Source organism: Scleropages formosus, chromosome 6 (assembly GCF_900964775.1).
Source record: "Scleropages formosus chromosome 6, fSclFor1.1, whole genome shotgun sequence".
Taxonomy (NCBI): Eukaryota; Metazoa; Chordata; class Actinopteri; order Osteoglossiformes; family Osteoglossidae; genus Scleropages; species Scleropages formosus.
The window spans coordinates 25,635,375-25,653,138 of record NC_041811.1 but is presented as its reverse complement, the minus strand read 5'-3'; the positions used below and the strand labels follow the sequence as shown (position 1 = coordinate 25,653,138).

General features: G+C 42.0%; 1 protein-coding gene across 3 annotated transcripts in view; it reads left to right on the top strand.

Moving 5' to 3' along the window:
• The window catches only part of ctif (CBP80/20-dependent translation initiation factor), a 107,672-nt gene that overhangs the window by 77,914 nt on the left and 11,994 nt on the right, over positions 1 to 17,764 (top strand). For 2 of the 3 annotated variants that reach the window (XM_029252667.1, XM_029252666.1), the window contains 3 exons: positions 3,063 to 3,570; positions 4,402 to 4,701; positions 13,443 to 13,598. In XM_029252667.1, the coding sequence (XP_029108500.1) occupies positions 3,063 to 3,570; positions 4,402 to 4,701; positions 13,443 to 13,598 (964 nt within the window). Of the gene's footprint in view, positions 1 to 3,062; positions 3,571 to 4,401; positions 4,702 to 13,442; positions 13,616 to 17,764 lie in introns of those variants that run through there. The other variant, XM_029252669.1, reaches the window with a different exon arrangement.

Below are 17,764 nucleotides of genomic sequence, written 5' to 3'. Positions count from 1 at the left end.
CCCCAAACTATTTTTTCAGTGATAAAAATCTAAATATTTTGAAAATGAAAATTTCAAATTTATGTTATGTGTTCACATGTGAAAACTCTTACTGAAAATGAATGACCACTAGATATGACTTACTGACAGGAAATTCAAAAATATTTTTTGATTTAAAGTAAATGGAGGTTCTTGCGTGGGGGTTATGCAAAAGTTTTTGGGGTAGGAAAGATACTCCTCACTGTTGAACTTTGCTCAGAAAGGTAAACAGTTTTCAGCAGCACAAAGTGCTGTTTCTCTTTTCTTCCTGTACCCACCACTGATGTACTTGCCGTTAAGCTTTTTAAGGCCACATAGTTCATGTTTTCAGGCTGTTTACTTCTGTCCCTTAAATATTTTACCGTGAAAGGTTTTCAATCCGTTTACTCAGGAGAGCCCCTTAAGCTGAATAACCCCTCGGAGGGGGGAATCCTCGGCATGCCCTGAGGCATCTGCCCAAAAGATGTTCTTTCACACACTGATGGGGGTGGCAAGAGGTCAGTGGTCATGAAGAAGTCGTTGATCGCCACGCTCCGACCTTCCTCGTTGATGTCTTCTTTCGAGCCTGTCAGAGGGAAACTGTGTTGACTCTTGATTTCCGCACCTGTGCTTTGCTTGAAGATCATATGGAATTCCTCTGGGTTTTTTCCTCGCAAGTTGACAGTGAGGTCTAATTTCTATGGTTGCAATAGAAAGGTCAGACAGTAGCTAACCAACGAGACATCTGACCTATTCTCTGAGCTTGTTGGTAGGGTCAAGGCTCATTGTCTAAGTTCACCTTTTCCCCAGAGCTCTCTGACATCTGCCGTTTCTGACTTCCTTTTTAACTAGAAAAGCCAAACCCCAGGACCGGGAGTTTTCGCAGTCATCTCCGTTTCTCTGTTTCCGCACGTCAACTTGACAAGTATGGAAGCGATTGCAGAGATTGCTCAGTCTGCGGTCCTCGTCAGCTCGCTGCATCAGAAACAAGAGCAGCGTTAGCCCAAGGGGTCTCAACGGCCCAACACGTTTATTTTTGAAGTATTTTCAGGGTCACCGAGGGAGGAATTTGACTAAGGTGCTTTGCCAGAATGATGATGGCACACCTTTTGATTTATAGACAGCCTTGATGTGAAATATTGATATACACTTAAGCGCAATATTATTACAGCACATGTCTGTGTGTCTCAATCCAGATGGCCTGTGTACACTAACCAATACAGAGCCCTCCACTTTTGGGACCTTTGGCGAAATTTTTTTTTGGTGACGGCTTCTGGAAATCAATTAATTGTTGTTACGTTGCATTTCCTTTCCTGGCTAAATAGTGTCACCAAAAAATGTTTTCTATAGTTGTGTGTGATTGTGGAACACAGTCTGGCATATAAAACCAGTTCGTGTGCAATATGAGTGTAAGCAACAAAAATCCAATCCAATCCGAAAGCAATCCAATGCATATGGTTAGCTTCAAACCGGCTGTCTAATGTAGGTTAAAGTGTAAAATCTGTTTGGCATTGTACAATAATTATTAGAACTGAATAAAGTACTGAAATCGTTTTTTTTCTGTTCAGAACGGGTGTAAGAGTTGTTAAGGTGGAGTGAAATATTGGTTCCTGGACACAGCATTATGCATGGAGGCAACTTTACAGGAAAGCAAATGATCTCTCAGAACCTAGGAGAGACTCATTTCAGAGGGATTATGGCAGCTCTTGACATTCTGGACTCTACACATTGTGCTCCGCTGTATAGGGATGTTCCACCCAGGGCCAGTTTCATAATTAGGTGAACCTAGGCAGTCATCTAGGGCAACCAAAACTTTGCGGTGTCAAATTATGCTACTAAATTTAAGAATAAATTTTGCGGGAAAAAAATAATAGAAAACCTTGCCTAATACGCGGGTTCTATCTACGTTTTAAAGCACACAGATGCACCCTTATGCCTGTCAAATATATGGTAAGACTCTGAGTATACTGGGCTCTGCTTGTAATTATTTAATGGTGAAAGCTGTGAACGACCAGTGGTCTTGCTGAGTTTGTTGGTATGGTGTAGAAATTCTGCTTTTTCTCCTGTTTACGCTCACCTCACCAAAAGCCATATTAAAAGCCAAATTAAATTAAGGAAGGAACAAAAGAAGCATACCTGTGTAAAATTTCAAATGCACATATTTTTCATTTAAATTGTACCCAAAAAAAGTGTAATTTTGATTGTAATTAATAGACTGTTATATGAATCAATGGGACAAAATCTTTAAAAATTTGGTTCAAATACTGTCACCTTGGGGGGCGCGGTGGTGCAGTGGGTTGGCCCACAGTCCTCCTCTCCGGTGGGTCTGGGGTTCGAGTCCCACTTGGGGTGCCTTGCGACGGACTGGCGTCCCGTCCTGGGTGTGTCCCCTCCCCCTCCGGCCTTACGCCCTGTGTTGCCGGTTAGGCTCCGGTTCCCCGCAACCCTGTGTGGGACAAGCGGTTCTGAAAGTGTGTGTGTGTGTGTGTGTGTGTGTGTACTGTCACCTTGTGGGTGTTAGTCATCAGAGGAATTTCACATTTACATCAGTCATTTGCACCACGGTTTGATGTCTAAATGTGGTTTTCCTTTTGTAGCGCTTTAAAATGTAATATTTGCATTGCTTAGCACATTTCAGGTTGTGCTTAGGTTACATTAGAGCTATTAAAGTGACGTTTTTTAAATTCTGAAGTGTGTAAATTTGTGTGTTTCATTAAGGTCAGGTTGGTGTTGCACACTGTGCCTTCATCTCACTTGGGCCACTAGTACAGGTCTGATGACAGGAAACGGGCCATCACATTTGGTTAATCCTGTTTGTACCTCCGGTCCTTGTGAAATGAAAACACTTGCTGAAGGCCCGGTTACTCAGCCGTGGTTCTCGTCACACATGCATCTGTAATTGTTATAAAGCAAAACAAATGCATTACTTAAGCTTGATGGATTTTGTGTATGTTGGATCAGAAGGAGCTGGAAAAGAACTCTTGAGACTAAACCAAATGGAGTGCTGCGCTCAGTGTTGGGCGTCTTTCTGCTGTGTGGGTGATTACAATTTCTTCTCAATTCAGGAGACCACAAAGGCTTCCAGGAGGTGGAAAATCCCAAAATCCTCAGCAGCAACAGTCACCTCAGCAACCACATCTGCAACAACAACAACAGCAGCAGCAGCAGCAGCAAACGCACCAGCAGCACCAGAACACGGAGCATCCAGCTGGTAACGGCAGACACGCTCGAGAGCACAGCCGACAGTTCCAGGGCCAGAGCCCCCACCTGTCTGGGCGCCAGGGCTCTGCCCATCATGGCTACAGCCAGAACCGGCGCTGGCACCACAACCAGAAGCACCAAGGGGGTGCCGAGGAGAAACCCACCCCCAGAAACGCCAAAGACACTGAGAGCGGGAAGACGGAGGAGCCCGCCCCAGGCCGGGCAGAGCCAGAGTCTGACCGGGGCCACGGCTCTGGGTCCGGCCGTGTCCCGTCCACAGAGGACAAGCACAGGGCAATCCACGCCGATGGCCCTAAGGTTAACCTACTGCAGTCCTCCAAGGAGAGGCTAAGAAGGAGGCTAAAAATGAAGGTAGAACTTGATACTGCTCCTAACTGTTGACTTGCTCCCTAAAATACGTCCATACCGAAGTGAAGGTCTCCTGTCTGGTCTAGCTGCTCCCACAGTAATATAGATTTAATAGAGTGCTGAAGGCCAGCCAAGGTTCATCACTAAGTAAAAAACTGATTCATTACTCTTTGCTGGTTATTGGACAAAATTAAATGACCATATTTCACCAGACATCGTCAGTATTGATACGGTTTTAAAGTTACTTTCCAGCAATCTAAATGTGAATAGTAAGGATATTTTTTCAGAGAACATTTTCGGGTGCCCTTTAAAATTTTAATGGGTGAGCTTCTTTGTAGTTTTTGAACTTTCTGAGGTGCAGTAAGTAGCTGAAGCAGCAGGCTTTGATGTTTTCTGCTGCGTGTGCTTCTGTACCACTGCTGTTCTGGACAAGAACGTCCTGTAAAGGCTTCATTATTACCGCGATCTTTTGTTTAATTTGTTCCTCAAATCAGCGAGACGTTGGATTCACTGCTGCTACAAGACAACCATTTATGGAGTCTTGGAGAAGTATATAATATAAAATTAAGCACTTTTTTCCAAAAATGCAAAATATCTGATAAGAAATGAGATTTTACCGAATGATTAATCAATGCCTGATGTATGTATACTATATAGAGATTTCCAGTTTTTATCCTTCGATCATGCAAATAGATTCTTTATTCCAAGAATTGCACAGAACTCCAACTTCTACAAAAATGACATGATGTTTGGGTTTTTTTGAATTAATGACAGTTGGGTTTCAATGCATCTTAAAGCTTCATGGAAGAGTCTAAACAATGGGTCTTGTTTCAGGATGAGTTTCCCGTTGCGACCACTAATCCCCAAAGAAATCGCATGGACAAGCTGCTGGAGATACTCAATAGCATGCGCAACAACAGCAGCGACGTTGACAGTCAGCTGACCACATTCATGGAGGAGGCCCAGAACTCTACCAGCTCAGAGGAGATGCTGTCGGAGATTGTGCGCACCATCTACCACAAGGCTGTGAGCGACCGCAGCTTTGCTTCCACTGCCGCGAAGCTCTGCGACAAGATGGCGCTCTTCATAGTGGAGGGCACCAAGTTCCGCTCGCTGCTGCTCAACATGCTTCAGGTAGGACGATGACCGAAGGTGGAATGTGGTTGCATTTCTGTAGTGTAGATTCAAAGGCACTAACCGACAGCTGGTAGGGTAGGGGTTAAAGCTGCTGCCTTTGGACCTAATGGTCACAGGTTGGAATCCCACCTCCACCTGTAACACCTTTGTGTGAGATAAAAATTACCCAGATGTATTGATGAGTAAATAATTGAAGGTACATTAACATTGTAAGTTGCTTTGAAAAAATTAAAGGACTAAGTGTTGCTTTACACATCATTGGAAATTACTGAAATAGTATGCAGTTCTTCATATTCCAGACTTCAATCGGAAAGTTCATGTAAAGAAAAAAAAAAAGGAACCAGAAGAGTTGAAGAACTGACAGACAGACAACTCAGACAGACAACTCAGACAGACAGACCGACCACAGGATGATGATGTAACAATTCCCATAATGCAACAGACAAGAACAGGATGCTGTGGTGCCATAGAAAACCAAGGATGCAATGCTCATCACTGAATCAAACTCAGATGCATAGTTTTTTTTTAATTTTTTTTTTTTTTTTTTTTTTAATAATAAACTCATTTTAATGCTTGCACAACAAAAATGAGAACTCAGTATTAGTGTGAGAGAGAAGAGTATATAGTGGTCTGGGCAGTTGTGTAATTATGAAAGTAAAAGTTTCGAGATGATAATTAGAAATAGAGATATTAGATATTAGTTTTTAAATAATTCAGATGGGATTAGGTATCATTAGGTTTTGTGTGCAAAAAAGCAAAACTAAATCATGTGCACTCACTTTCCATTAGTACTGATGAAAAATTCCTCTCCATTTATTCATTAGTTTGAAGACACAGTTTGCTGAGAGTTGGGGATTTGTGACCCTAAAAATTTGAAAATCACTTTTTTATATGAGTGGCAGTTTCAGTTTTCTTACATCTGACGTCAACTCTGGAAATCAGAGCTGAATACGAGTATAAAGTACATGTGGGTGCCTGATTACACTGATAAGTGAAACACGGAGACCACCAATGGTAATTTAAGGGTCTGAAAGAGGCTCCCCTTTAACAGCTTGGAGACCAGAACTGATTTGTGTCACCAGTGAGGAATGAGCAGATTACTTGAGTGTAAACCATCATGAAATCAGAGATGATTGTGATATTACATTTTCATTTGATTAGTTTCAGGGCATGTTTCCTTGCAGGGTCATGTAATTTAAGCCTTGCGTGGTTCTTTTTTTTTTTTTTTTTTCTTCCCCATTTTGCGTGTATAATACATACATAAATACATACATATCGATTTTTTTTCTCCTTATTTCATTTGAAAAATCATGAAGGCTTCTTGAAATAACATTTAACACCAAATGTTTTGGAAAAAATAAATGCGTTTGTAATGTGGCTAAAATCCAATAGAAAAGGCATTCTTTAAGCCTTTCCTGACAGCAAGGAAAGTAGCGAGACACCTGGGCACACCTCTTTCGAGAACTGAATCATACTTCCTAATTGCGACTGTCGCTCACTCCCCCACAAAGCAGCGGCTTGGAAAATGTCAGTGGCCAGGGGGAGATAATGAGGAGAGAGACAGCGTGCTGAAAAGCAGAAGGCGTGAGCACTGAGAGCCACCCCAGGTAATCGCCCCACTCACCCTGAATGGCACTGCAAATTGCTCGATAACCTCACCCCACGGGTCTTGGGGGGGGAGGGCAGTGGGGGAGATGAGCGCTGGTGTTCGCCAAGTGCATCGGAACAAGGCAACGTGAGACGGTCCTCAAGCAGCAGACAGCGGACGGACTATGTCTTCATTGTGGTTATCGTCTCCCTTCGAAATGTCAAACGGCCTACTTGGGGCGCGTTCTGTCCGTCCTCCCTCATCCATATATTTTTTTTTTTGTTTGGTGCTACATCCAGGTAGGCCAACAGTGTTTATGATGAATTCGGAGCTGGGTCATACAAGTTAACACCTCTTAAGCCCAGTGCACATCGTCACTGCCTTCATTTTGTTTTTGTTTTCCGGATGAATGATAACCAAGGTGCATTTTTTTTTATACAAAGTCCAGCACTTTAAGGCTGTAGAGAATGAATGGTGGAAATAGATGAGCCTGCAGTTTTGAAAGAAGAAAAAAGTTCTGAAATTAAACATACTGCATTTCTACTTCATATTTAAATATATTCCTATGCTTTGCATGTTTACTGGGAAGAAAAAAATTTAGAAGGAATGACAGTTATTTCGGTCAGGCAGTAATGGCATTAAAGGCATTTAACTGGCTATGTTCAACTTAATATTTCGACTAAAAATGAAGGAAGTAAAGAAGAGTGAGAGTATTAGAGAGTAGCTGGAATAAATCTTATAATGTACATTATCTGTCTAAGAAATGTTTTCAGTGGTAGCTGTTCAATTACCGTAGCTGTTCAAATACTAATTAACACAGGCATGTTAAAAGTTAATGGGCGCGGTGGCGCGGCGGGTTTGGCCAGGTCTCTGGCAGGTCTGGGGTTCGAGTCCCGCTTGGGGTGCCTTGCGATGGACTGACGTCCCGTCCTGGGTGCGACCCCACTTGGGACAAGCAGTTTCAGACAGTTTTTGTGATGTTAAAAGTTTATTTAAAGTTAATAGCGAATTTAAACCAAGTTTTTAACTTGTCTGCTCTGTTTATGTGTGTGAAAGTCATATCACAAATTTCTGCCAGATTAATACCGCAGGATTTCTGCTTTTACTTCATTTTTGGGTTAGTTTTTAATTTTTCTTACAATATGTTACATTGTATCTATAATAGCATGCCAGTGTTTTCTATATTTCTGCATTAAGTTGATTAATATACAGTCCCGTACTACAAGTGGCCACTACAACGGCTTATGAAGCATATATCCTTTTTCCTACAATTAACTTATTCAGTACAATGACATTTTTGCCATTTTTGGTTATGCAGTAATTTCACTTTCACAACAAGTATTTTCTTCAGTGCCTGCTATGTCTTTCACAGTGCAGAGCAAACAGACACTATGCTTCTTGCATAACAAAACCTACACGCATCACGGTGTTACGTAGCTTACAGTCATTTTGCCATTTATTTAGCTGGGTAATTTTTAGTGGAGCATTTTCAGATAGGTACCGTGCTTATGGGAGCAAAAGCAGGAATTCTGACTTTCGGTAATAACACTACACAGTGCCTGTAGTAGCAGAATATCCGCTTGCTTTAGAGATTGTAAGACATACGCAGTGAACTTGTGAACTTTATATCTTTATATCATAAATATCCCTGAGCCAAATGATCGTAACATGTCTGTTCAGGGAGTAGCCTCTCACGCCCTATGCTTCCTGGATAGAGTCGCTCATTAAAAAGTTATTGACAATGAATAAGTGAATGACTGAAAAAAATAACATTAAAATAGATATAATACAAATGGTAATAATCATTTTTGTTACAAATATTAAAATATATGTTGATACTAACATTGTCCTTCTTAAAAAATATATTTTATTTGGGTATTTAATTTTAGGTGACATTTTTCATCCGGCCACTTTTTTTTTTGACCCAAGCAATTGTCTCTTATGTGAGAAATGGGCAAAGTTTATGAATGCTGAGTTACTGTAGGTGTCAAAAGGTTCAGCTATATATAGTTTTTTTTTTTTTTTTTTTAATTAAATTCTTACCAATTCAGCAACGTGAATTTTTGTTTTAGCCTTAGCAGTTGATTAGATGGGTCAGTGTCCTATAACAGCCTCTACATTGTCATGTAGCTATGGAGAAAAAAATAATCCTTTTTTCTACCCGCAATGTTTTTTTCCACCACAATTTTGTCATTTTTGTAGCAGTAGTAAGGGGACTCTGAGACCACCCAGAGCAACCACTATGCTGCCATGCTGACTAGTTGCCTAGAAGACAGGTTGCAATGTCCTCCAGTGCGTTCCCCGCAAATTCGGTTCCTTTGCATAAATAGTGTAGGCGTCATGCCATCGTGAGGGTTACTTTAAGATCATACCTAAATGAACCTTAACAAAGCTACTTCTTGAACATAATGTAAATGTTTATATATGTATTGCAAAAAAATTAGCAGGAAGGTGATTTGGAATCCTGGATACTTGGATAAAGTTTTATGCAGCTGCCCGTGTGATGAATTTTGGTTCATATGGCGGAAAGAAACAAACTACTTGTATTTAAGAATCACGTCTGCATCGATGGCTTTCTTCTAATGTAATGCACACATTGTATTTTCTGTGAGATGTACGTCGCTTTGGGGAAAAGCATCTGCTAAATGAATAAATGTAAATGTATTGGTGTTTAATTGTGCGCGTGAGTTAACTCTTCGGGTTTTTGGCCTGCCTGTCGAACCCATATTGGATTGGTTTCCCTTAGTTTCAGTGCTGACAAGATTCTGGTTACTGCTGACAAATTATCATGCTTAGTGTCATTTTCTCAAATATTGTAAGATATGTAGCTTTGACTGGCCAGCCTTTATTGGCATTTATAACAATATCCCTCCTTGTGCCTGCTTAATTTGTCTGTGTCTGCTGCTATTGATTTTAATACAATTCATCGTTGCAATATTGTCAAAAGCACTCAATATACAACCATACAAGTCTTTTAGGAATTGTGTTTAAACACTAATAATAGCACCTTTCACTCACACCCGGTCTTTGTCCATCACTTTCTGCCTCTTGTTCCTTTTCAGTTCTTTTTTCTACCCTTTTTCTCCCGTGTACTTAACCTCAGACCCTCACCGAGACTCAAACACGCCATCCTGACCTCTCCTGTGCTGTTGGCAGCTTCCCGGCTACGTGTGAAGTGCCGTCCGCCTCTTTTAGGAAGCGAGCGCAGGGCTTGTTTCTCGCCGTGGTGTCACGTTGTAAAGCGACCCTTCCTCCCTGGTGGTCATCTCGCGCTTCCTGAGCCGTCTGGCACCGGCGTGCGGGTTCACGCAAGCGAGCGGAGAGCACACAAGCCCCGATCCGGTGAAACGTGACCGCCAAACCGCAGTGCTGCTGTGTCTTCGCATTTTTTCTTTTCAGCTGCTCACTTATGATGAAGGCAATGCGGAGCCTTTCGCCTGGACGGTGAGCCTTTGTCCAATTTGGATTAAACATTGATCACATTCCCATCAGATGCATTTGTACTACAAAATTGTAGTATAAAGTGTGTCCTGAAACACAAGAATGATTTAATAAGGCTTCACGCATGGAACGGTTGCTCATGTAATGAACGTAGCATAATGAACACGTAATGCATTCGTTTCATTAATATGTAATCGTCCTCCTTTAATTCAAAAAGTCCCCTCCGGGCTGTTGGTTACATCTAGTAAAATATTGTAGAAGCTTCCTCTGGAAATTCTCGCAGAAGGAGCAACATCATTTTGTCGGGCCTCAAGATAAGGAGTCTCGCTGTCTGTGGGGTTGTGGAGGTTTTGTCGCTATCTGTGGGTTTAGGTGCTGCCGGAGCTCAGGATGGTGAGGGGTAGCTGAGCAGAACACTGAGTCACATGTCACCAGAACAGACTTGAGCCAGGCAAGTGTCAGACTGCTGCTGGTTATAGGTGCAGCAGCATAAGCGAGAGGTGACAGACAGAGAGTCACGCGGCCCTGAGTGCGGTCCCACCAGATGGAGAAGGCGGCGAAACTGAGGCTGCTGACTGTAAGGTGACGGCACTGATGTCTCTTAAAGCCAAAACGCCATAACCACAGATCATGTCTGACTCAGCACCTATCGCATTAGCTGAAAGGCAAGCCAAAAGAGTGTGGTTTTTAATTCCACAATTTCGGATTGCAAAAGTTTGGACTGAATTAGATGGTTTGCCTTCTGTGAGGGAAGCAATAATTAACATTTGTAAGGAATAAGAAGCCCTGTTAAATAAGCCAAAAGAAGTCCCGTTTAACAGGAATCGTAAATTGAAGTGTGACTTGTACAGGAACTCAATGGAGCGTTACCAGAACTTCAGTATTTTCCGCAAATCTTCTAAAATATACGCATACTCTCATTAGAGCGACCGTACAGCAGTCGTCAACGTGATTTATTTAGATATAACAGTGCTACAGTGTTCTAAAATGCATTATATCATTGTATGCTCTAATGTTATATTGCTAAATTGAGGAGATTACCTCTTATTTTTTTTAAACTATGACTAATGTATTTTGAAGTGTACACTTAAAAGATGCTGGATAGAGTTTTGTCAAAATAATGTGAACAGAAATCAGTCCACATGCAATACATATCATGTAGATGTTCTGCAGAAACAAAAAGTGTTTCTTGGGACAAAACAGCATTTCATCCTCCTCAGCAGCTGAACTGAAACGTAAGGAGAATTTGTAAGTATTTAAAGTGTGTACATTGAAACCTGATGGGCGTCCTGCTTCTCGCACAACAGCAAGATCTGTAATCGTATCTTATGCTTATTTTGTGTTCTTCTTGTGGCAGTTATCTATGATTATTGTTTTCCTGTGAAATTTCATACTGTTGGGCTATCCAGAGATGTTATGAGGAAGCGCACTGCTCAGAAGACACAGTTGGTTGTTTCCCTTACGGATGTACACTCTTAGTCTGCATCAAGTCATGTAGTCCTCTACAAACAAATATTTGGCATATACTTTTTAATATATATAAATACATATGCTTTTCAAGTTATGTAAGACTAATGCCACGTTCCAAAGTTTACGAATATTGCAGTAAATAGTCTGTTACTGTGATACGCATGTGGTGCTGAGCCGTCATTAGAAAATATACTTGGCTGTGCTGTGCATGATATTTTTGAAGTATTCCTATTTTTCATCTTCATATATAACTGCTGAATGATTACCGCTGCAGGCCAAATGCAGTTAATGATCACGAGTCTGAGATCACGAGTGCTACTCTCCTCCTTGGTCTCATATCCATGTTCCACTGAAAGACAAGGAGGACTTTGGCACATCCTTACTTGTATACATCGACGTGTAGGAAAATGGTGTTAAATCAAAACTTACTTTTAGTTTTTTCTTTTAAAAATGAAAAACAAATTATGAATTAACTATGTCTAAAACAATTTTTTCACAAAATGTAAAATTTGAAATGTGCGTCATTTATAGCTTCTTGCCATTTTATTTTTTGACTTTGAGTTATTTCGTTTTGTGCTATTCTTGAACAACCGCCATCTAAAGTAATTGAAACCGCACACAATCCATCATTGGCTTCATCGAACATGCTGGCTTCGCTGCGAGTTATTGATCATCAGTTAATATGGATCACTAGGTGCTTTTCAAAAAAAAAAAAAAAAAAAAAAGTGTCCAATTCTTAGGGCATTCATCATATTTGGTATTGTGAGATTTTGATCTCTATACTTTGTATGATTAAACAAAAAGAGAAAATTAATGAACAAGTCCTTTTTTTTGTGTGTGTGGTCAGAAAATAAAAAGCTGTTTTTTTCCTCATTTTTCTGCTAGTTAATTCATAATTTGTTTTTCATTCTTAAAACAAAAAAAAATCCATCCATCCATCTCTTAAAGCCAAAACGCCATCCATCCATCCATCCATCCATCCATCTTAAAACAAAAAAAATATAGGCATCGTAATTCGCATTTTGTTTTTCAATTCTGAATCAAAAAACAAATGAACGCAATGTACACGGACCGACTGGGATCGTTCCTCTGCCAGCGTTAGCCGCGGATCTCTTTTCAGATGAGTGTGTGCATTGCACTTGTACTTTTTTCTATTTCAGGATGAACTTGCATATGTTGCAAGTGACAGTAGCACAAGCTTCATCTTTAGTGAAGTATTTCCACGCACTTGATGAACCGCTGCTTGTTTGCCGCAATGACCCACCAGGCTCCTCACTTGTTGTCTTCTCGGAGGCGTCCGTGCTGTTAGTGTCACAATCGCGTGATCGGCGACTAGTCGATGTCAAGCTTAAAGCGTAATCGCGGAGCAGTAAAGTCATCAAATCGACTAGTCTGTGCAACCCCCCCAGCGCGCGTATATCTGTACACGCACGCATAGTAGGTGCCGGAACTCGGCTTTCTCACAGCTGAATGATTTTGACCTACGCCTGCTGCCTCCCCCCACACCCCCCAAGTTGTACATGAAGAGACGCCACACTGCTTGCATCACTCTTTTGGTTTCTTCTCAGTAAGGAGACTAGGTGACAGCCAGACAGACAGTTTGACCTGTGTTCCAGAGCACTTAACTGACCAAGTGCATTTTTATATGTGTGCTGTACATTTATTAAGGTTCTATTATCTTTTGCAAATATAGCCTATTCTGGCCTTTCCTACTTTTTAATTCCAAAGGGCTTGAGTGAAATGGAAAAGACAGCTGTAACACATGCATCTTTTTTTCAGATCAGATGAGATTAAACATAATATAGAAACTTAGTATGGACAATGAAAAGTGATGGTGATTTAAATTTAAAAAAATAAATAAATAAATAAATAAAAACTTCCCCACGCTCTAGAGTTTTATCTTTGTAAGGTCCGTAAATGTCAGCTAAAATGCCGTTTGTTTCCAGGGACAAGAACTCGAAGCTTTTATATGCACCAGAAGCTCTTAAGAAGAAATGAGCACTTTGGTGGTGCCTTGTGTTTAGTGGACCCCAACCTGTAAGCAACAATGGCGAAAATAACAGCAGTTAGTGTTGAGTGGGTAACTATAAAGGTCGCACCTCAGGCTTCAATGACCTTTTGATCGTGTGTCCTGTTTCCTTTAACCATTAGCCTCCCGGTGATCCATTTTTCTCATCTTGCGCTGGCGAGGTCCCCTTCATGTTGCTGTGTTTGTCCTCCCCTCCCCCCCCCCCCGCAGAAAGATTTCACCCGGAGGGAGGAGCTTCAGCAGACTGATGTGGAACGCTGGCTGGGCTTCATCACCTTCTTGTGTGAGGTGTTTGGCATCATGAGGAGCAGCGCTGGGGAGCCCTTCCGGGTGCTCGTCTGTCCCATCTACACCTGTCTCAGGGAGGTGCGTGATGCCACCAGACCTCACATCCCACGCTTTTTGCACGCAAGTTTCTCTATGCCTCTGCTGAGCATAGGTTCCCCTGCAGACTGCCCATATTCTCCGGTTCTCACATGATTGCTTGATGTGTACAACTGCGCATTCATATATATATCTATCATACGCACTATATGAAGCACTACTGTCGGATTTGTGACCACCAGCGTGCATTTTTTTTTTTTTAACTCTGGGGCAATGGGTACAATGCCCTACTGTAACAAACCTGCATGTGCTTCTCAACAACACAGGCCAGGTCTCAGAGAAGTAGTTCAGAGCAGATGCATAGGGGTTTGAGCCCCTGACTGCTGGGTTTCATTACTCCTGCAGTGGGAAATGTAAACAGTGCACAAAGAGGTTTCAGATGTAAAGTATGGGTCTGAGTAGAGCATCGGTGAAGGCTGCAATAATGGTAAAGGTCGGAATGTGTCGTAATGAAGTGGCCTGATAAAAGATCTCCTGCGCAGGGGTGGTCAACATAGTTTAGTCTCTGTGGAGCCTGGAGATACCGCAGACATATACAAACATAGCCGCGACTAAAAAAGCAGAAGTTGGTGCAGCAGCATGCGGCGAACGGGTTAAGAGTGGAACGAATTGAGTTGCAGGAAAAACCTCTGACGCTTGCAGCAAAATGTCCCCAGTTGTTCTCAAAAGTTCTCCCACTTCACAGAACTGGATGCCTTTTAGCTCACGGTGGGGCAGCGACGGTAAAGGGAGGCCGGCTGCTGGGAACAACACCGGTGCGGGGCTGGTGTTTATGTCTGGTTTTCATGGCGACATCCTATATCCAGGTGCCCATGTACACAAGCGAACCCTGTGTGGTCCATGCCCAGCGTGGCTCAAGCGCAAATGAGCAGTGGGGAGGTTTCCTTCCCCCTCTTAAGAGTGTGAGATGTGCTCTTCCTCCGCTGGAATGAGCTGAAGCCTCAGTCTGCCTTCTCATCGCGCTGTTAACTCAAGAAATGTTCGGACACCATAAAAGCAAGGAGAGCGCAGCACTGCCTCTGGCTCTGGAGCGTCAGGGTCTGGCATCTTCAGCTGGATCTGTGCGATTGCTGTCAAGCATGTCCCAGTAAGGATGACCTCTTTGCACTGTCAAAGTATGCACTCCGGTGTATATGTGTGTGTCTTTCGCACACTGCCCCCACGTGTCTCAAACACCTACGCACCCACGCAGGCGAACACCCTCTCGCACGCCTACGAGCTCCCAGATTGCCAAGAAGCTGAAGTACGAGCTGGAACGGTCGTTCTCTCGAGCGTCTCTGCATTTGGAGGAGAAAGTTTGGAGTTGGAGGTGTGAACAGCTAGGAGTGCGCACGAAGATCATCGGCGCACTGCTACGCCCACTTGGACACCGCAGCAGCCCCACCACCCCCGCCGTCCCGGTGCGGTCTGTTGTAACGTGTAAATGTGGACAGATGCCTGAGCAACACGTAGGTTTCGAACGGCCAAAGGAGCCCGTCATCTTAGCGCTCGACATCAAGCCATTTAGACGATTTCCTTCATGGCGGATTTTCAGCGCTTAATTGTTAAGTGGCTCGCAGAACTGTGAAATATAATCTCATTTCCTTTCAGGAGTTGAGACGGTTTCCCTGTACAGGCCTGGAAAAGGATGAAAGAATGTAGCTAATTTCCAGTTTTCAAAGTTTGCGAGACTCAGTTCAGCTGGCTGAGGAGCGCTTCCTGCGTGCCGCTCAAATCGCAGTTTGAATCCAGGTTCGGTCTTTTTGACAGTTATCGCTAGGTGTGCTTCCAGCGGAATGAAGTTGGCTTTTTTCTGCTGGGGTGCGGGATAATCGGCAGGGATTTCCCTCCCCGAGCGCTCATTGTGCCCAACACCAGTGAATCCGTCAGTCCCCTGCTTAGCTGATGGTTCCCACTGTCGAGAGACGCGTTGCTTCTCCAATTTGCCCCATGCTCTCCTGCATGGTGCCACCCGATCAGCCGGCATGTGAGTCGGAGGAATGCGTGTCGGCCGTCCTCTGCCTCCCCGTGGGCTTGACGGACAGCGTTTGGAGCTAAGGGGAAGAGAGAATTTGGACGCGACTGAATCCGAAATAAAATGTGAGATAGGAAATATGAACTGCCTATTTTACACCTCTTCCAACTTCTGTAATAGACCTAAAACAGACAATAATTCCATGTGTATATAAAGCCCCCCTATCTGAACCCAGTAACAGCTATTAGTGACATCTTGGAAGGATTTTTAAAATCAAGTCGTCATTTAGTTTCGGAGAATGTCAAACCTTGAGTTCCATTTTGTTGGTGAAGCTGGTTATCAGTTAAGTTTCTCATCAAACACTTGTAACCGAGTTCTTATAAATTTGCTTAGTGCTGTGCTCTTTGATTCTTGTCCTTTACTGTATGTTCAGCAAGGAGATTAAGCCACTAAGTTTTTTGTCCTCGAAAGGTTCTAGTTTTCCATTTTAAGAGGTTCGTTTTCTTGGAAGTAGCCAGGGTGATAAGAATAGGGCTGGTCTTGGGCTGGGAGATTGGTTGCTGTGAGGTCTGAGAGTAAACGTAGCGATGGAGATACGAGAATACTGCAGTTTAAATTGGGAATCTGTCAGTGACTGCCTTCCAGATATGTCGGACAGAAGGGCAAAGCCAAGTAGTTTGAAGATAGTTATCTGGAGGGTGAAATGTGCATCTTGCACATCATGTGCTGGGTTAAATATATTATATGGTTTAATTTGTGATGAAAAGTAAACTGGAAGTCAAAATTGTTTTGCATTCTAATTCTGTCCAAAATGCATTCCTTTCATTAGGTTGAATCTATTTAGACATGTTGTAAATGGTTGTTGGTGCTTCTAATCCTTTCAGTTTTTTGATGCTGTACAGTGGCTGGTTTGACGACACATGAATTGTTTCTGTATGCATTTAGTCAGTCTGGAATGAATAAAATTAATTGCTTGTTAGTTGATTTAGGTCATTGTGGGGGAAAAAATAGATTTTAAGTAGAGTTCGGTAATATTTTCTTGCATTTCTGAAAAATACAGCGTGAGCTGAATTCCTGCAATCGACTAGAATATCCATTGTTCTTCTGTAGTTGTAGTGGGTTGGACTTGAAGGAAGTCTTAGAGCCTAAACAGCTAATGTTGCCAGTGGGAAAGAGAAGGAATGGTTTATATCTAACTTTTTTTCAAGCCACCCTTGAATAGTGGTAGCATTGTCCATTTGGTCCAATTTGTAGAGTAATTTGAAATTTTAGTGGAACTCTTTATGAACATAATGCTTTTTTTTTTGTCACTTTGATGGGTCTTGTAGCTATAATACTACAGCATTTTGCCATACCCCTGCAGCAAAAAGACAGTAAACAGAAGGGCCATCCTTTCCTGGTCCCCCGGTGTAAAGTGAAGTTATATGTGTGGCCTCATTGTCCTTTGCTAGTCAATAAATGATTACGAGTAGAAACTTTTAGTTTCCTTTGTCAGATGTCTTTTCCGCATTTCATAACGCAGTGGTGGTTTTCATATTATTTTTGTTTTGATGAAATGGTGCAAATAGCCTCTAAATATTTTTTGAAGAATGTCTTCCTTTGAGTATTGTTTGGACAGCGTAAATTATGAATGCTGTGGTATTGTCAGTGTATGAAGCTGGCACTTCCTAATTTTAACGTGTGTTGATGGGTGCAATAGATGAAAGACAAGGTTATATCATTAATTAGCTTTATTAATACGATAATTGCGTGATTATAAGTTGGCAATTTTTAATTGTACCCTCTGATGGTAATTGTATTTTATGTATTTCTGACAAGTAGGAATCTTTGAAGAATTCAGCAAGTAAACCATCTGGTCTTGTAGCTTTGTTGTTTGCTATCCAGTTGAGTGTTTTATAAAATTCATTACATATCAGTGGTACATCTGCTTGCTCTTTAGCTAATTTTGAAAGATCTGTGTTCTTTTGAGATGTATCAGTGTCTGTTAAGTCTGGCTCATGATCTGGGATGTGTAATTTGTCATGGAATGGTGTATCTGGAAGGTCTTAGGTCTTATCCATGAATTAAAAATACTATTTTTAATCTTGTTTAGTTCAGTAGTGGATTTTCTTTAAGTATTATGTTACGAAATAAATTACCCTGTACTAGACTGGTGTCCTGTCCAGGGTGTGCCCTGACTAGCCTAGCACCCTAT